The sequence below is a fragment of the Hypanus sabinus genome, chromosome 8, assembly GCF_030144855.1.
Source record: "Hypanus sabinus isolate sHypSab1 chromosome 8, sHypSab1.hap1, whole genome shotgun sequence".
Classification (NCBI taxonomy): Eukaryota; Metazoa; Chordata; class Chondrichthyes; order Myliobatiformes; family Dasyatidae; genus Hypanus; species Hypanus sabinus.
In genome coordinates, this window is record NC_082713.1 from 47,635,176 (window position 1) to 47,656,090 (window position 20,915).

The 20,915-nt window shown below is 40.4% G+C and overlaps 1 protein-coding gene across 1 annotated transcript in view; it reads left to right on the plus strand.

Moving 5' to 3' along the window:
- Positions 1–20,915, plus strand: part of LOC132398114 (MORC family CW-type zinc finger protein 3-like) — a 140,526-nt gene that overhangs the window by 28,383 nt on the left and 91,228 nt on the right. The window contains exons 3-4 of the mRNA XM_059977112.1: positions 4,307–4,439; positions 19,124–19,341. Of these exons, the coding sequence (XP_059833095.1) occupies positions 4,307–4,439; positions 19,124–19,341 (351 nt within the window). The remainder of the gene's footprint in view (positions 1–4,306; positions 4,440–19,123; positions 19,342–20,915) is intronic.

Here is a 20,915-nt window from a genome sequence, read left to right on the forward strand (position 1 = left end):
GCTCAGACCACAGCTGCATTAAGAAGTTGTTTCATTTATGCACTTTTTATTAGGAAGTAGTTCAGTGTTGTTAAAGGCTGCTGCCGTACAGATGAGGGAAACGGTTGGGGAGGAGAGAAATGGTGGGAAATAAAATGGGGAAGAGGGAAAGCAGGGTGGGACAGCGAGGGGTTTAAAAACATAATGATAGTTGATCCGCGTATGGAGTAGTCCAACCAGACTCATTACTGCATTTGGGCTTCATTACAGTATCAGGCACGAATAGCATGCTCCATATGTTAATTGGGATTACAGTGCTATCCATGTGCTCAAAGTGAAGAGGTAGAAAAGAATTTGATAATGCTGCATTGGTCCCCAACGTAAGGCATACCAAAGATTACCACTAACACACCAATGAGAAGCAAGTTATTTAACAAGTGGCAACAGACTTTCTTTTCCCAAAAGTTACACTATGTCTTTTTAGAAGAAATGACCAAGAGAATTGTCAAGAACTGGGCATTAGAGATGTTCTGCAATGGATTTTAATAAAGTTCTGCATGGTGGGCTGATCCGATGGAAAGAAGCAGAGGGTGGCTGTGGAGTGTTGTTTTTCAGATTGGAGGCCTGTGACCAGTTGTGTGCTGCAGGGATTGGTGCGGTATTCACTGTTTCTTGTCATCTTCGTAAGTTATTTGGATGACAATGCTGTTAACATAGTCAGTAAGTTTGCAGAGAAAACCAATATAGGTGGTGTAGTGCACAGTGAAGAGTGTTATCTATGTTTACAAGGGGATCAGATGAACTTTGGAAGTGAGCCAAATAATGGCAAATGGAATGTATCTTCGACAAGTACAAGATGTTGCTGCAGAGTAAATGGTAGGGTCCTGGAAAGTGTTGTAGAACAGAGTTCCCTGAAGCTGCAGAGTGGTGAAGAAAGTGTTTGGCATGCTTGCTTTCAACAATCAGGGCACTGAGTACAAGAGTTAGAACAGTATGTTACAGTTGTACAGTTGATAAGTTTGAGTTTCGAATAATGTGTGCAGTTTTGGTTGCCTGGTGCAGCTGGAAAGGGTGCAGGTGCCCCCCCCCCCCCTTTACAAAGGTAGAGCATTCCTGTGAAACCTTTCTTAAACTGAAATGGCGTAAGGCGAAGAACCATTAATTTATATGGGAAAAATTTTCGTAAAAGCGAAAATCCTCTTTGTAATGTGAAAACAGTTTACCAATGTAGGTCTTTTCTAAAAGTGAAGTGATGTAAAGCAAACATTCGTAAAGCGGGGGACACCTGTATAAGAAAAAATTCTTGAGGATGTGATTGGGACTGGAAGGTTTGAGCTATGAGGAAAGTCTAGTTAAGTTAGACAAGGTCTTCTTTACCCTGTAGTGAAGGAGGCTGAGGGGTGACCTTATAGAAGTTTATAAAATCATAAGGTGCACAGGTAAGGTGAATGGTCACAGTCTTTTTACCAGCATAGTAGAGTCGAAAACTAGAGGGTATAGATTTAAGGTGTGTGAGGAAAGATTTAAAAGGGGTCCAAGGGTCAACTTTTTCACACAGATGGCAGTGAGTATATGGAGTGAGAGGAGGTGGTCAAGGCAGATACAATTACTTTGTTTAAAATAGACAGGGAAAAGATAGGAAAGGTTCAGAGGCTTATAGACCAAATACGGGAAAAGGGACTAACTCAAGTAAACAATTTAGCATTGACAGTTGGCAAAAGGGCATGTTTTCTTGCTGCATATAACTCAGTAGCTCCATGTCTTTTAGTGCAATAGAGATCTCTTTACAAACTCAGCTCAGTGGCTTTTATGGTGTTTAATTATTAGGTAACCAATGGGAAATAAAGATTTGTCAAAAAACAATTAGATTGCCTTTGGAAGAGGCATTAATTAGGTTGTGGCAAGTGGTCTGTTGTTTGTGTGCTTCAGTTCCTTTGTGATGATATTTCAATTTACTGATATCTTCATTAAATTGGAACAGTAGCTTCAGTTTTCACAGTGGCAAGGAGGAATTGTAAAGAAATTAAGATGTTGACTGTATTGTTATATTTCTAATACTAATGTTGAAACCTGGTCACTTCACATTTGGATGTCTAACATCAACATATCTGAGTATTGTAATTCAGGGAGCTCATGTTGATTTAGTACAAGTTGAACATAAGACTGATTGTTGTGTGTCAATTAAAGAATTATGGAGATAGATTTTATTGTAGCTGGTCACTGAGACATGATTATTATTTTGTGTGAATCATAGGATGGACACCACAGAAGTATTATCAGTATATATAAACTATGTCAAATTAAGCAACAACTACAGGCATATTAGTTCTGCTTCAATGCTGTATAAAGTAATGGAATTCATTACCAAGTGTAAATTTAGATTAAATAACTTTGAAACAGCTGCCAGTATTGATTACAAATGAGAGCATTCTATTGAACTAACTAAACTCAGTGGTTTTGGTGAAGTGATACCATAGGTGTGCTTTGTTAAGAATCACACTTTGTATCTAGGATGGATTTTGCAAAGTTCTTCACAGAAGTTTATTGTTGTGCAGCATGTATAGTTGGGTAAGGAAACATTACTGTTTCTAATTGAGTTCCAAGTTGACTTGAAAAATTAAACATATATGTATCTATTCAAGACAAGGCCAGCATTTATTCCCAATCTGTAATTACTCTTGAAAAGGTAATCAAATCCAACAATATTCAGCATTATTAGCACTGCGTCCATTTCAAGTCACCGATATAGAATGGATGCATTTAAGGGTTAAAAATAAAGAGAACTAGGGTCATATGTCCCACCTACTAAAAGTAACCAGGTACATTTATATCATGAAAATTTTATTCATATCTAGAGTGATCTCATTTGATGGTCTTTCAGCGGATGTGGTGGAGGATATATTATGGGGGAAAACACTTCAGCATTGGGATAGATTTCAGAACCAGTATGACAGGATGGACGAAAGTGCCTTCTTAACTAGTCATTGTCCATAAAATAAAGATATATCAAGGTACATAAGATCCTTAATGAAATAGGAAAAATAAACCCAAATCCCAATAAAAAGATGTAAGTCAGCAGACAAGGCAAATTTAAGACAGGCTGTAAAGTCCATTCTTGGTGGAGATGTTTAAAAGAAAAGTAATTTCACAGTGCAGTCACTTCTAGATCTAGAGAAGGAAGGGGAACATTTCTATACTGTTCAAATTATACCGAGCAGAACTATTGCGTAGTGACCTAGCAAGCTGAGAGGTTAGTGAGATAGAATGTGTCCTTCCGCTAACCTAGAAGTCTTTTGTCATGGCAGGGAGACTGGAGACACAGGAAATGGTACAGAGTTGGTTTAGAGGTCTCAACTAGGAAAGGGGTGTACATTTTTGAACAGTATTTCATTAAAGGAAAAAAATATCCTCAGTACAAAGAGCTTACCAGCAGATCTCACAAAAACAGGAAACTGAGGAAAGGAATCGAGTCTTTGTAAGAGACGAGGGGAACAGAAAGAATATCTATTTTCAAATTATTTTTGGCTTGTTTCTGGGTGCTAGCGGAACTATATGCATTACTATAATTTCATTTTGTTTGGCTTGTGTAGGATCACTTACATTTAGCTAGCCTCTGAGATTACTGGGGAGATCTCTTATAAAAAGACATTCATTGAGGCAGAATGAAGAAGTTAATTAAGTTTTATAAGATTAAAACATTTTATTAGCTTTTTCATCTACCATGGAACTGCTGGGATAAAAATTGAAATAGGCCCTACGTTCAAGCCTTGACTGAATTTCTTTATTTCAACATTTTTAATCACTACATTAAATCTTGACATTTGTGGTGGAAGGTGATAATTTAAGTCTGACAAACACAGAAAAAAGTTTTTACATACCACAGCCACAGGATTAAACTCTACTAGGAGTCCAACTGTGACCAACTAGCCTGCTGATGTTTACCAAGTGAGAGAAGGCATCCACAGATCACTTGCATCCATGGGATTAATCTCAGCATTAGCTAGGAGCTTCAGGATAGTAAGGGAAGAATATAAAAGAATATAAAATAAAGGACTACTTTGTAATTTTATTGAATGTACGAGAGCTTCCAACTTATGCAATATGAATGAATGTCTTCAAGCAATTACAAGCATTTGTAATAAATATTTAAAGGTACAGGGTTTTGATACAATAATAGATGGATACTATTTAAGGAACAATTGAGGCACAGTGGTAGATGGGTAACAAATGTTTATGAGAATTTATATATTTTCAGTTTATTGCCCGACCACTTTCTGCTGCTAAAAGCCAGTAACTGCTTTAATGATGAGTCCCTTTTCTATTCCAGATAATGCATGTGATCCAGGAGTGTGTGCCAAACAAATGTGGATTGACGTGACTGAAATTAAAAATGAGCTGTGCCTGATCTTCACTGATAATGGGAATGGAATGACTCCAATTAAACTACACAAAATGTTGAGGTAGAGTGCTTAAGGATGAACAAAATGAATCCCATTTTATGTAGATACATTCACAAAGAAAATAAGGGGTGAAGTTTATGAAGTAATATCATTCAAAGTTGAATTCAAAATTGTAAGCTTAAGTAGGCGAATGGCAGATCACATGTGGTTCAGAATGGGACCTCAGGTAAAATATAGTGGAGGACAAAAACATCATTGATTATTTATAACACAATTTTCATTCTGTTACAAAGCTCTTTCTTACACTACTGCTACCCTAACTAAGCAACTTTGTGTGAATACATTGTTCATTTGGACTGTAGCAGTTTCGAACCGATCATGTTCTCAAGGGCAGTGTAGCCTTTATCCAGCAGCATCCATGTCCTGAGAAAGAAACATTCTCTAGGACGAGACAACCAGCCAAAATAAAACTTCCCAATTAAATGTGGTCCAAATCTGTAGGATTCAAATTGAATTATCCACTGATAGTGCACAGTGCTTTATGTTTGATTTGGTACTAAATATTCTTAATCTGTCAATTTACAAAGAAGTGTGTAAAGGTATTAATGTATCCTTATTGAATTGACTTTATTTCTTACGTTCTTCACATACACGAGGAGTAAAAATCTTTGTTGCTGTCTAAATATGTAATGTGCAATCATAGTAATTTATAATAAATAGAACAGTCAATGTACCATAGAGTACACTCAAATCAGCGTAAGTTAATCAGTCTGATGGCCTGGTGGAAGAAGCTGTCCCAGAGCATATTGGTCCTGGCTTTTATGCTGCGGTACTGATTCCTGGATGGTAGCAGCTAAAATAGAATGCAGCCACTGAGTTTTATACAATTCGCTGGATTATCTCAGAAGAGAATCTTTACATTTTATTCAGTTCATGCTTGGGTGATTTTTTTCTAAAAACCCACATGCTTTGGTTATTAATTCAAACGCATTCTGGTAATTGGTGGTTTAATTTTCTCCATCTTACAGTTTTAATTTTGAATGCATTTTACTTTTTGGTATTGCCATTTGATTGGGTGAAGACCAGGAATTTTAATATTTTTACTGCTGATGTAACTGGGTAGACATTCTTCAGCAGATCCCTTAATATATTGCATATTATCATGTGAGATTTTTTCCTATATTAACTACATCCCTAACTACGTCCACTCAAAAATTGACTATATGATGTATCTAATAAATTTTCTGCTCATTATTTACTACTTAGAAATTATATTTATACTACTCTATGAATTCTGTTCTTCTTATTAACAAATATTATGAAGATGTGCAAGGAGAATTCAAGAACCATTCCCAATGATGCAGTGTACAGCAAACCTAACATAATGTAGAATAGTGTATACAATTAAAGGCATAGCAATTATTAATTTCCCTTTGAAGCCTGCTTGCTTGTAACTTAAAGGGACCCTGCCTGAGCAGATTTCAATGTTCCATAACCCTTTCCAACCCAAATGGCTGAACCAAAATTTGGAGCAATTTTGTGTCTGCTCTCTCCCTATACCCTCAACATACACATACGCACCAGACCCTAGCTGTGCATGTTAGTGTAAATTTTAGTTGCTCATAAAAGATAAGGGACACCCATTTGAAAACCACAGAAGAGAAGATTTCATTAATGCAAAACTATTTAGTACAATGATTCCCCAGAATTTCTTCCACCTTGGAGAGCCTATGGTGCTTGGTCCACACTTGGGAAGTTTGGCAGAAAATCACTGTACAGAGGATCACAAGTTCTGACATACATTTTAAGCTATCATTCCCTGAAAAAGACACCAGTTGTATTTTTGGTAAAGTTAATGATCAACTCTGCTGTGGACCAACATAAAGCTCATGATACAGACTAAATGTAGTGAAGTAGAATGCAATGCATTGCAGCACAGCAGAAGATAGGATGGTAAATAAAATGTTACATAATATAGCACATTGGAACATAACATTGTAAATCATATGTAATGATTAACTTACACAATAAATAATATAATTCCATTAAATATGCTAAAAATCCAAGTGGCATACTGTATATTAAGGCAGGGCAGTTATAAACTTAAAATGTTTCAGTAGTAAAGTTACAATCTTATTGTTTTGTTGTGCTTGCAAATATATTCAAATATTAAACTGAAGAATCAGTGGTGCTTTTGAGGGCATCACACATACTTGAGACATATCTTACTATTGCAAACAAACAATGTGGAACAGACTTTTAATATCCAACTTTTCTTTACTAATTAGGTTATGCAATTCACCACAGAGCCCTGAGAGAGGGTTGGTAAGAGCAAATTAGCACGTAATCAAATTGTTACAGATTGCTAGGTCTGAAATAACTGATATTATTTGCTCTTTTGGGGGAATTTATTATCCACTTCATTTGACTACGTAGGTTATGGCAAGCAAATGTTTTCAGTGTTTTATAGAGTTGCCTTGATTTTTTTCCCTGTGACTAGTGTATTTGATTCTAATTTGTTTCTTCTTGAGGTCAATAAATAGATCACTTATTGCCTTTAAGAGAGCAGTACATGGCATTTGCCTCAGTTGCCACCACCTGTTTTGATTTGGAAGCTTTGGTCATGAGTTTATGACCTAGACAAAACTGCAGGAGTGTCATGTTGCCCATGCAACGCTGGCAGAGAAGCAGACGTGATATCCCACCTGTTCAGCACAAGTGTTGTGCTTATTATTTTCAGTGAAACCCATTGTATCCTTTTTAAAAATAAGGACCCATTGCAATTACCTTCTTTCATGGCTATAAAATAAAAGGGAGACATTTACAAGAAGGGCCTGTTAGCATAACTGCTACGAGCTTGGAATTCCCAGTGCCTCTTCCTGGTTGCTCATAAATGCAGCCTGTGTCTTGCTTTAGTGGCAGTTGATGAACAGCCATATAGTATGGTAGTGGGATGCAAAGCAAGTGATATCTGAGTAAAAGATCTATCATATGTTTGTTTAATCTTTGCAAATCCTGATAAGTCAACAATAAGAAGAAACTTAATTCAAATAATAAACTTTTTTTTACAAAGTAAGGTGCAATATACAGGTTTGAAGAAAATTATTAAGCAGAATTTGGTGAATTCTGTGCCTGTGTGATGAAGCGTGATATGAGTATGCAAAACTCATCTTCAAGAAAGTTCACCTAAATCCTTTTTAGGACTTTGAAGCCTTTAGTATCTGAGTGGAAAAGTACTCCTAAGTTCCAAGATCAGAACTAGTTTTGCTCAGTGCCTCTACACACCTTCTTCCCACCCTGCTTCCAGTGGCTAAGAATCCGGGGCAGAGTTCAGCAGCTTATCTTTTGGTATAACAAATTGCTGAACATAGAAGATCACTCCTACGATGAGGATAAACAGTCTTTGGATTGTCAGCCATTTAATTATATCTAGGATACCGCTTCTGATGTTCTGTGCCAGGGAACCTTGTTATTTAAAGGATTAAAATGTTTTAATTTTCTGGCTTCAGCTGTCTTTTCCTAAGATTGTTTTTCAGCACTGGAGGCACAATACCTGAGTGTGGCATGTAAATCTTGTGTTTGTTTCATGTTACCCTGAAAAATATCTTGCCATATAACAAATGCAAAATAATAGTGAAAAGGAGAACAAGCCATTCTTTTATCTAGATCCTGCCTCATCAAAACAGTTTTAATTGGTCATCAATTAATATCTTAAGGGCTGCATTTTCTTGATTTGCCCTTTTTTAGAAGTAGCCTAAAAGCTTCAGGCCAGGTTGGTGGCTGAATACCTTCACTTTCCAGTGATAACCAACAACAGATAGGTCCAGCAGAATGAAATTTGAACAACATAGAACATGGACTATTTACGTCTGAAGGAGCCATCTTTTGGTTAGCTCAACTAAAATAACTGGAAGTAATGTTTGCACCCATCTTCTTTTGTCTACTTTTTAAGAACATGCTAACTTAAAAATAAGAAAGTCTGCAGATGCTGGAAATCCAAGCAACACACACCAAATGCTGGAGAAACTCAACAGGCCAGGCAGCGTCCATGGGAAAAACTACAGTTGATGTTTTGGATCTCGGTCTGAAACATCAACTGTACATTTTTTCATAGATGCTGACTGGTCTGCTGAATTCCTCTAGCATTTTGTGTGTGTAACTTAAAATCAGAATCATTTGATGCATATTATTACTGAAGTGTTATATTTGAATGTGCACAGTATACAGAATAAGGTAGATGAACTTGCAGCACAGGTACCGATTGCCATGTATGATGTTGTAGGCATCACTGAATCATGGTTGATTATTTTGGGGAGACTAATGTCCAGGGATACACACTGTATCAGAAGAACTTGCAGAAAAGCAGAGAGGGTGGCACTGTTCTATTGGTAAAATTGAAGTCAAATCATTAGAAAGCGGTGACATAAGATCAGGAGGTGTTCAGTCATTTTGGACAGAGCTAGGGAATGGCAAGAGTAAAAAGAACCCTGATGGGAGTTGTATACAGACCCTCAAGCGATAGTAAGGATCTGATCTACAAATTACAATGGAAAATGGAAAATATATGCTAAAAGGGCAATGTTACAATAGTTATGGGGGATTTCAGTGTGCAGGTAGACGAGAAAAATAGGTTGGTGCAGGATTCCAAGAGGGGGAAATCCTAAAAGACCCATGAGATGGCTTTTTAGACCAGTTCATGGCTGAGCCTATGAGGGGATCAGCTATTCTGGATTGGGTGTTGTGCAATGAAGCAGAATTGATTAGAGAGTTTAAGGTAAAAGAATCCTTATGGGAAAATATGATCAAATTCACCCAGAAATTTGGGAAGGAGAAGCTAAAGTCAGATGTGTCAGTATTGTAGTGGATTACAGAGGCATGAGAGAGAAGTTGGCCAGAATAGATTGGAAAATAACTCTGACGTGGATGACTTCAGAGCAACAATAGCTGAAATTTCTGGAAGTAGTTCAGAAGGCGAAGGACATATACTAGAGTAAGAAGTATTCTGAAAGCTAGATGATACAACCATGGCTAACGAGAAGTTAAAGCCAAAGAGAGGGCATATAATAGAGCAAAAACTAGTCTGAAGTTAGAGGATTGGGAAAACCAACAGAAGGCAACTAAAAAATTCATTAAGAAAATAAAAATGGAAAATGAAAGTAAGCCAGCCAGTAATATTAAAGAGGATACCAAGGATATCTTCAGGTACATAAAGTGTAAAGGAGAAGTGAGAGTGGACATCAGACTGCTGGAAAATGATGCTGGAGAAGTAGTAATGGGGGAACAAGGAAATGGCGGACAAACTGAATAAATGTTTTGCATTAATCCTCACTGTGGAAGACACTAGCAGTATGGTGGAAGTTCCATTGTCAAGGTTCATGAAGTATGTGAAGATACCATTATTAGGGAGAAGATTTTTGGGAAACTGAAAGGTCTGTAGGTAAATAAGTCACCTGGACCAGATAGTGTACACCCCAGAGTTCTGAAAGTGGTGGCTGAATAGATTGTGGTTGCAGTAGTAATGATCTTTCAAGAATCACTAGATTCGAGAATGGTTCGGGAAGATTGCAATATTGCAAATGTCACTTCACTCTATAAGAAGGGAGAGAGGCAGAAGAAAGGAAATTATAGCCCAGTTAGTTTGCCCACAATGGTTGGTAAAATGTTGGAGTCAATTATTAAGGATGAGGTAACTTGGAGGAATATGATAAAATAAGCCATCGTCAGAATTCCTCAAGGGAAAATCTTGTCTGACAAATCTGTTAGAATTCTTTGAAGAAATAACAAGCAGGATAGACAAAGAAGAGTCGTTTGATGTTGTGTAATTGGATTTTCAGAAGACAAGGTGACACACATGAGGCTGCTCAACAAGTATTACTGGAAAGATTTTAGCATGGTTAAAGCAGTGTGATTTGCAGGAGGCAAAGAGTGGGAATAAAAGGAGCCTTTTCTGATTGGCTGCTGGTGACTAGTAGTGTTCCACAGGAGTCTCTGTTGGCACCGATTCTTTTTACATTATATGTCAGTAATTTTGATGATGGAATTGATAGCTTTGTTGTAAAGTCTGTTGATGATATTAAGATAGTTGGAGGGTCAGGTAGTTTTGAGGAAGTAGGGAGGTTACTGAAGGACTTAAACAGATTGGGAGAAGGGACAAAGAAGTGGTAGATGAAATATAGATTTGGGAAGTGTATGATCATGTACCTTGGTAGGACAAATGAAAGTGTTGACTATTTTCTCAGTGAAGAGAAAATACAAAAAACTGAGGTACAAAGGGACCTGGCATCCTTGTCAGGATTCCCTGAAAGTTGATTTGCAGGTGAGTCTGTGGTGAGAAAGGCAAATGCAATGTTAGCATCACTTTAAGAGGGCTACAATATATGTAAAAGCAAGGATGTAATGTTGAAACTTTATAAAGCACTGGTGAGGCCTCGCTTGGAGTATTGTGAGCAGTTTTGGGCCCCTTAGAAAGGATGTGCTGAAACTGGAGAGTGTTCAAAGGAGGTTCATGAAAATGATTCCAGGATTAAAAGGCTTGTCATATGAAAAGCATTTGAAGGCTCTGGGCCTGTATTCACTGGAATTCAGAAGAATAAGGGATGACCTAATTGAAACCTATCAAAGGGTGAAAGAACTTGGTAGAGTGGATGTGGAGAGGATGTTTCCAATGGTGGAAGAGTCCAAGACCAGAGGAAATAGGCTCAGAATAGAGGCTGTCTTTTTAGAATGGAGATGGAGGAGGAATTTCTTTAGTCAGAGAGTGGTGAACCTATGGAATTTGTTGCCACAGCCAGCTTTGGGGGCCAGGTCTATATGTTCATTTAAGGCAGGGTTGATAGATTCTTGATTGGTGGAGGCATGAAGGGATTTGGGGTGAAGAAAGGTGTTTGGGGCTGAGAGGAAAAGTGGATCAGCCATGATGGAATGGCAGAGCAGACTTGATGGTCCAAATTCTGCTCCTATACAATTTGGTCTTATGGTCTGTATTGACCTTGTTATGAACGTTATGGTTTCATGGGACAAAAACATTCTTTGTTCAGAAATGCTTCTGATGCTGAATAGCACCAGAGATGTTTCTGATGCTCAACACAGCTGTAGACAAGTGTGATCCCACAGAATCATTCAGAGAATTCCTCAACTGGAAGCCATGGATTAACCATGAGATCCATAATCTGCTGATGGTCAGGTCAGTGACATTCAGCTCTAGTGACCAAATAATATAAAAGAGGTCCAGATATAATCACCAGAAAGCCATCTTATGGGCAAAGTGGCAACTCTAGACTAAACTTGAATCACTGAAGGATGCTGGACAGCTGTGGCAGCGCTTGAACGATATTAACTCTTACAAATGAAACCAAGCAATATAGGTGACAACAAGGCTTTGCTTCCAGATGAACTTAATGCCTTCTCTGCTTGCTTTGACTGTCAAAACATGGTGAACCTTCGTGAACTTCCACTACTCCCGCTGTCCCCATGATTTTAGTCCATGCGGCCATTGTGATTGCATCCTTCAGGAGAGTGAATTCACAGAAAGCATCTGGCCCAGTAGGGGTATCTGGCCAAATACTAAAGTCCTGTGCTGATCAATTGTCTGGAGTGTTCACCCATATCTTTATCCTCTCAGTAGAGCAGTCTGAAGTACCCACTTGCTTCAAGCAGGATTCAGTTATACTGGTGCCTAATAAGAACGTGGTAACCTGCCTCTGACTATCATCTAGTAGCACTTACATTCACAGAGATGAAATGCTTTGAGAGGTTGGTGATGAAACTTACCAACTCCTGCCTAAGAAGTGACTTGGATCTACTTCACTGTCATCAAAACCAAGGAGCTGATTATTGATTTCAGGAGGAGGAAACTGGAAGTTCATGAGCCAGTCTTCATCGTGGGATCCGTGGTGGAGAGAATCAGCAATTTAAAATTCTTTGTTGTTACTATTTCAGAGGATCTGTCATGGGCCCAGCATGTAGGTACAATTACGAAGAAAGCATGGCAACACTTCTTCTTCCTTAGAAGTTTGTGAAGATTTGGCATGATATCTAAAACCTTGCAGAACATCTATAGTGTAGTGGAGAGTATATTGACTGGTTGCATCGCAGCCTGGTATGGAAACACCAATGCCCTTGAATGGAAAATCCTACAAAAAAATTGTGGATACAGCCCACTTCATCAAGGGTAAAGCCCTCTCTCCCATTCAGAACATTTATATCTGTTGCAGCTGTTGCAAGAAAGCAGCATCCATTATGACGCGCCCCCACCACCCAGGACATGCTTCCTTCTCACTGCTGCCATCAGGAAGAAAGTACCTCTGAACCCACAATGCCAAGTTCAAGAACAGTTATTACCCCTCAACCATCAGATTCTTGAACTACTGGCGATAACTTCACTCAACTTCACTTGCTCTATCACTGAACTGATCCCAAAACCTATAGACTCGCTTTCAAGAACTCTTCATCTCATGTTCTTGATACTTAGTACTTACTTACTTTATTATTATTATTGTAGGGACTCCTTAATTTCATTAAGCAGATTTCACCCAGACTGTTAAGGGTTAATTTCTCCATGTATGTTATGTGTTACATTGTACATTATTACATTTGGGGGTGGGGTGGGGAGGCTGACATTTTCTGTGCCAATAGCCTTCTTGTTGATATCCACAATAGTGCCAGGCACTTCGAGCTGGAGAAGCTAGCCATTGCCAGAGCTGAGTTTCATGGCATGGAGCGCCTGGGCATTGTCAAGCTATCCATCAGTCCATGGGCTTCCCTTCTCCACATTGTGGGAAAACTGGAGGGGGGGGGTGTGGCGGGTGGCATCATGTGGTGATTACCGCTACTTCAATGCCACCTTGACCCCGACTGATACTTGATCACAGACATCCAGGATTACTCTGCACGCCTGGCAGGGAAAATTATTTTCTCGAAGGTGGACCTCTTTTACAGTTATCACCAAGTCCCCATCCATCCAAGTGACATTCCTAAACCCGCTGTTATTGCACTGTTTGACTTGTTTGAGTTCCTTTGATTGCCATTTGGATTGTAGAATGCGGCCCAGACCTTTCAGTGCCTCGTGGACATTGGGATTTACCGTTCCTATTTATTTACCTAGATGGCATTTTAGTCTTCTAGGGATGAACATCTCTTACACTTGAGAACCTTTTTTGAGCGCATTAGTCAGCACGGCCTTATTGTCAACCTAGCAAAGTGCCAGTTTGGACTAGTAACACACACACAAAATGCTGGTGGAACGCAGCATGCCAGGCAGTATCTATAGGAAGAAGTACAGTGACATTTTGGGCCGCGATGTCAGTGTAATTCTTCCTGTAGATGCTGCCTGGCCTGCTGTGTTCCACCAACATTTTGTGTGTGTTGCTTGAATTTCCAGCATCTGCAGATTCCCTTGTGTTTGAGTTTGGACTAGTGTTCAATTTCCTCAAACACTGCCTCAATGCAGCAGGGGCAGTTCCCCAGCCAGCGGAGTTTTTGGGCATGGTGAACTTCTTGCACAGTTTTGTCCCCAAAGTAGCTCAGCTCATATGCCTCCTCTACACGTCCCTTAAAGGCAAATCAGTCAACCACGTCATGGACTGGCCGGAGGAAAGGTTCAAGGCATTCTCGGACGCTAAGCAGGCATGGTCTAATGTAATGCTGCTGGCACGCCCCTCCCACCCTCTCACCAGGGACGCGTCAGATTGCGTGGTCAATGGCACTTGGCAGCCTTTTGCCCCTTTTTGCTAACAACTTCGCCTCTGCGAGTGTATGTACAGGATGTTCGATTGTGAGCTTTCCAGCCTGTACTTGGTAGTGCGGCATTTTCGTTTTCTTTTAGAGGGCAGTCCATTTACTGCTTTTGTGGATCATAAGCCCCTAGCATTCGCCATGGCTAAGGTCTCTGAACCTTGGTCTGCTGGACAGCAGCGAAACCTTTCTTTTATTTCGGAGCTTACCACAGACATCCAGCATGTTGTGGGGAAGCGCAACCTCGTAGCTGACTACCTTTCCCAGTCCTTCACTGGTGTTGTTCATTTGGGCATGACTATGCTCAGATGGCGGAAGACCAGATTTCAGACCCAAATGAGCAGGTGCTGCATTCGGCAGACAGAGGGTTGAAATTGTTGGACGTTGTTGGACGAAGCTGGCAGCAGCATGTTTTCAACGTGTTCCACTGGCTTTCCCACTCGGGCCGGAGGGAACAGAAACTGTTGACAGAAACGTTTGTTTGGCCCGAGCTTAAGAAGGATGTCAGGGACTAGGCTAGTGCTTGTTTAGTCGTGTCAATGCATTGACATGCCAAGGCTCCTTTGCTTCCTTTCGTGGTCCCTGAGCAGTGTTATGACCACATGAATGTGGATTTGATAAAAACACAAAATGCTGGCAGAACTCAGCAGGTCAGACAGCATCTATGGGAGGAGGTAGTGACGATGTTTCGGGCCGAAACCCTTCATCAGGAGTGAAGTAACATGGGATGGTCGAGGGGGGATAAAAAGTGGGGGGAGGGATGAAGTAGAGAGCTGGGAAGTGATAGGCTGAAGGGAAATGGGCTAGGGAGAACGTGGAGAATTATAGGAAATACGAGTAGGGCTGGGGGAGATTATAGTGAGGGGGGAAAAGAGAGAGAAAGAGAACCAGAATAAAATTATATAGATAAGGATGGGGGGGGCGGGCAGGGGTATCAGCAGAGATCTGTGAGTTGGATGTTCATGCCGGCAGGTAGGAGGCTACCTAGGCGGGAGATAAGGTGTTGCTCCATTGACCTGGGTGTGGCCTCTTCTTGACGGTAGAGGAGGCCATGGACAGACATGTCGGAGTGGGAGTAATCTGTGGAATTGAAGTGTGTGGCCACAGGGAGGTCCCACCACTGCTGGAGGACTGAGCTCCAGTGTTCGGTGAAACAGTCCCCCAGTCTGCGGCAGGTCTTCCCAATGTATAAATGGCCACATTGGGAGCACCGAATATAGTGTATCACCCCAGTTGACTCGCAGGTGAAGTGGTGCCTCACCTGAAAGGACTGTCTGGGGCCCAGGATGGTGGTGAGTGAAGAAGTGTGAGGGCAGGTGTAGCACTTCTTCCATTTGCAGGGATAAGTGCCCGGAGGGAGGTCGGTGGGGAGGGATGGGGGGGGGGGGGAATGAATGGACAAGGGAGTCGCATAGGGAGCGATCCCTGTGGAAAGCCGAGAGTGGGGGGGAGGGGATGATGTGTCTGGTGCTGGGATCCCGTAGGAGGTGGCGGAAGTTACGGAGGATTATACGTTGGATCTGTAGGGTGATAGGTGAGGATCCCTGGTGGGCTGGCGGGGGGATGGGGTGAGGGCAGAGGTGCATGAAATACAGGAGATGCAATGGAGGGCAGAGTTGATAGTAGACGAAGGGAAGCCCCTTTCTTTAAAAAAGGAAGACATCTCCTTTGTCCTAGAATGAAAGGCCTCATCCTGAGAGCAGATGCGGCAGAGGCGGAGGAATTGAGAGAAAGGGATCCCAGCCCTACCTTTCTTTCTCTCTTATTTCCCATAATTCTCCACCTTCCCCTTAGCCCATTTCCCTTCAGCCTATCACTTCCCAGCTCTCTACTTCATCCCTCCCCCCCACTTCTTATCCCTCCTCGACCATCCCATGTTACTTCACTCCTGATGAAGGATTTCGGCCCGAAACGTCGTCACTACCTCCTCCCATAGGTGCTGTCTGGCCTGCTGAGTTCTGCCAGCATTTTGTGTTTTTATTTATTTCCAGCATCTGGAGATTCACTCATGTTGCCTTTGACTGTGGATCCGGTTGGCTGTTGACCTGTCCCGTGGGTTTACTCACCTCCTGACCATTGTCGATAGGACCACATGCTGGCCAGAGACAGTGCCACTGTTATCCATTTCAGCCGCGGAAGTGGTGCGAGTGTTCGCTGGCTTGTGGATCACTTGGTTTGGCGTCCCATCAGATATATCTTCAGACTGAGGGATGCAATTTACATCTGAGCTTTGGTGTGTGGTTCCCTGTGATCTGGGAGGTGAAACCACTGGACCATAGCTTATCACCCTCAGGCTAACTGTCTGTGCGGCTGACTCCACTGTTCAGTGAAAGCCTCAGTGACGGTGGTTGGGTGGACAGACTACCGTGGGCCATGGTGGGCCTGAGGATGGTCCCTAAAGTGGGCCTTCAATTCTCTTCTGTGGAGGTCATGTTCTGGAAACCCCTGTGAGTGCCAGCAGAGTTTCTCCCAACATCCATGGTCCCATGGTCTGCTTCGCAGCAATGATCAGCTTTTATGGACAACACAAAAACTTTTGCTCCAGTGCTAATGATACAGCATGGCTTACTGCAGTCACACCTGTTGCTGGGTCTGCAGGAGGCGAAATATGTATCTGTGTGTCATGATGGACAATGGGGTCCCCTGTGGCCACCTTATGATCACCCGTTTCACTTGGTGGAAGCGGGAGACAAGTTTTTTATGCTGTACTCCAGTGGAAGTGGCACAGCCTCCATGGAAGGGCTGGCCTCTCACTTCTAGACCTTCTGACATTGACTGTTCTTCCCCGGCACCTGCCTGTGAAGGCAGGAGTAGGTTCGGCCGAGTTTTGCTAGCCCCTGCTTGTTTGACTTTGTCTGCTAGGGTGTATTCTAGGGGCAGCGTGCGTAGAGACTTCTTAATTTAATTATCCAGAATTCACCCAGACTGTTAAGGGTTCGCCGTGTATGTTACGTGTTATGTTCTACATTACTGTGTTTTGTGGGGTGGGGTTTTTTCTTATGTATGACATCGCCATTTGTTAGTGTGGGAATAAAGTATATATTAGAAGTAATTACACTCATGTTGTTTTTGTCAACACTCCTACATTATCATTATTTTCTTTTGTGTTTGCACAATTTATAGTCTTTTGCACATTGATTGTTCATCCTGTTGGGTGTGGTCTTTCATTGATTCTATTATGTTTCTAGGATTTACTGAGTATGCCCGTGTAACATGGAAGCAGGTTCACTTCATGGGTTTGGTGAGTGAGACAGAAGACAGTGATTACGAATAAGCATAGTAATCATTTACTTACAAACAGTAAAACATTCGATCAAACATCTAAGTCCCTGAGTACAGAACAAAATATTTAACAGATACTCAGCTAAGAGGGCACGTGGACTCCCCAAAGTTCAGAGCACCGGTCGCGACCTCAATGTGAAATCCTGGAATCTAAAGGAAAGAGACCGAGCCTCCCACATGTGCTATTCTTATACTCCTGAGGTGCTTGAAACCAGACACTGGTGCAGTGGCACACAAGGTAACCAATGAGGAAGAGGTGCTGCTGCATACTTCCAGTGGGCCTATCAATGACTGGCAGGTGGAAGCTGCTTTGCAACAAGTAAACTAATACCCACAGAACAGCCCACAAGCAAACTAGACTCCAGGTTGTACATAGTGACATATATGTACTTTAATAATAAATTTACTTTGCAGTTTGTACCTGTCAAGTGTGAAGTTCAGTGAACATATACAGACAGTATTGTCCTTGTTGTCCCTGAAGTAAGGGGAGGGAAAAGCAGAAGGTGTACAGGTGGATGTAGAAGATAGATTTGTTCTCACTAGTAATGTTCTTTCTGCCAAATAATCACTATCCTGCATTATCTGATTTTTTCCCAGGAAGGACCTCAGTTGGAATCCCCATTTTTGTTAAATTTCCTTTTATGAGATTGTTCATTTAAGAGAAAGGAGAGCAAAACTGGGAAAAGCAAACAAAAGCACGAGCAGTAGATTTTAATCTGACTGAATTTTTGTTAGAGTCATGCAGCACTGAACTAGGCTCTTCAGATGGCCGAGCCTGACACCCCTTTAACACTAATCCTACACTGAAATGATATTTATTTCCTCCACATTCCAGTCAACTCCTGCCTAGATTCTACCATTCACCACATTCTATGGATAGTTTACCACGGCAAATTAAACTAATAACCAGGGTATCTTTGAAATCTACAGTAAAACCGAAACACCCAGAGGAAACACATGCACTGTCAGAGAGAATAGGTAAGCACCATTCAGATGGCACTAGAAGCCAAAATTAAACCTAAGATTACTGAAGCCATGAGGAAGCCACTCTATCTGCTCTACTGCATGTTATTGACTCGTGAAACTGGCCTGATCACTTTTGCTTACTGAGGGAGGGATTGTTTTACAAAGTGAACACTTTCTCCCCTCCCCCATTTATTTATATATTTATTTCTTTGTTTGTTAATTATATATACAACTCAGGCAAGGAGCATGAAATGGGGATCAATGGCTGAATTTTTGACTGCTGGCAGATTTGTGCACATATACTGTTTTTAAATGGAAAGTAACTTTTTGACATTAGAGCTCTATCTCTTTTGTATCTCTTCTCTCTTCTACTCTCCATTGCAAAACGACCTGATCTTAACTTTGTATAAATGTAAGAAACAAGTTACATTTGCAGTGCTTTTCATTGAGGAGGCAGATTGAAATCCAGATATACAGGCAATCCCTATGACAAAGGGAGGGGTGGGGTGGTTTGCAGAAAACAGTCCGTATTGCGGTTTGTCAACTTTGACAACTTGCATGTGTCAAGAATTATGAGTTGAAACATTTATTTAGTTTCTGCATGTAAATTTTGAATGTGCAAATTTTTATTCCATATTTCAGAATTTTTTGGATGGATTTGTGATTTCCATAAAAGCTCATTTTCATTCCACAGACTGGCATAATGAAGAAGATACTTATAAAATACTAATGTTCTTATTTCATCTTTTAATTTTATTTTGCAGCTTTGGCTTTACCAATAAAACTGGGAATAAAAACCATTTGCCAATAGGAGTGTATGGAAATGGGTTTAAATCTGGCTCCATGAGGCTAGGGAAGGATGCTATGGTCTTCACCAAGAATGGAGGAGCTTTAAGTGTGGGCCTCTTATCGCAGACATACCTGGAGCAGATTAATGCACAAGCTATAATCATCCCCATTGTGCCTTTCAACCAACACAATAATATCCTTTTACATAATGGAATTTGTGTTAACACTATTTTAATTTGATAGAGTTCTTTGAAAAGCAAATTCCATAGAATTTTGTCTATATAAGGCGTATTTTTACATTGCTTTTTAACTACATCCTCCATTTAAAATGTATGTGCCTTTACATTTTGTTTGTGTTAAGTCTTTAGTAAGTAGAATCAGTTTCTGAAATACTCTGTGTATTTATTAAAAAGCAAATAGATCGTTTACTGTAAAATGCGAATCACAGTTTTGAAAATTTTCAGTCATTTCTTGAAATTTGGGTGATTTTACTGGTTTTATTATTGTGAAGAGTGGAATGGTCCTCCCATCATAATGGATAATAATTGAGGTATTAGGGCAACAGATAAAGATTGATGGATAAGCAGGAGAAACAGAGGGACAGGTGTAGGGAGCTGGTTGGTGCAATCAGGATATTGAAAGAAGGTGAAGTATTGAATAGCACTTGGCTGCAATGTATTTCTATTTTTTTTAGAAAAAGTGATGTGTAAGGTTTGTAATTAACTTCTTTTTACCTATTGTTGTTACTTTGTTGTTACTGTGCCATGTTTAGCTGCTGTAATACTCTCTTATGGTCTTGTATTAGAGGACCCTGCCATTAGCATGCATCCTGCTCATGCCTAAATCGATATCTAGGGTAAAGTTAATGAGATTAGCTTGAAAAAAACCAATAAGTAGAACAGTTTAAATTTTAGAAATAACTGGTCTTTTCTGACTTTAACAAAAACAGGCAAACATTAAGTTTTCAAGTCTGTTCTACTACCCTATGATTGAACAAAGTCCTGATTTCACACTAGTCAAGTGTAGCTGTGCCCACAGCCTCTAATTGTAGGCCTCCTCATGCATGAATGTAAAGTAATTAAAAGGAAATGGTCAAATAGAATATTGAAACACTTTAAGCCTTTGTAAAAGAATTAACAGATTAGAGATTGAGTTTCCTGAAATCAGAATGATTTGATTGGAATTTTCAAGAAATTGAGAAAAGCTGGTAAGGTGAAATAAAGAGCAACTCTGCTTAGAAGCTTATCTAGGCCATTTTCTGCATGTGAATTAGTGTTTGCAAACTCAAAAATTGCTTCTAAAAGCTCTTGTAAAAAATAATGCGATGTGTTCATCAGTTCTAAAACAGTTGTTACCAAGTTCCTGAGTTTAATACCATTCTGCCTCAGGAACACTGGAGATTCGAGGTCAAATTTCCCTTATTTGTCATATGGTAATTACAAGGACATACTATAATCCAGCTTTTGGTGAAAATTGGCAAAAATGTATAGTTGCCACAATGATGGAAGAAGGAAAGGTGAAGTCCTCCGATGGGGATAGAGGGACTTCCGTGAGATCTTAAAGAGCAAAGTACACCGGGAATAGCTTCCTTGTGCAAAGGGCTGAAATGGCAGGAATTAACTAGGATAGTGTTGGTACGACACAAAGTCCTCTATGAATACCTATATAGTTCATGGGCCCGACAACTGAATGCCACTTCCAGTACATGAATACAAAAGACTCATTAGCCAAATAGAAGATTCTTCACTTTGTTGTTGAGCTACTCTT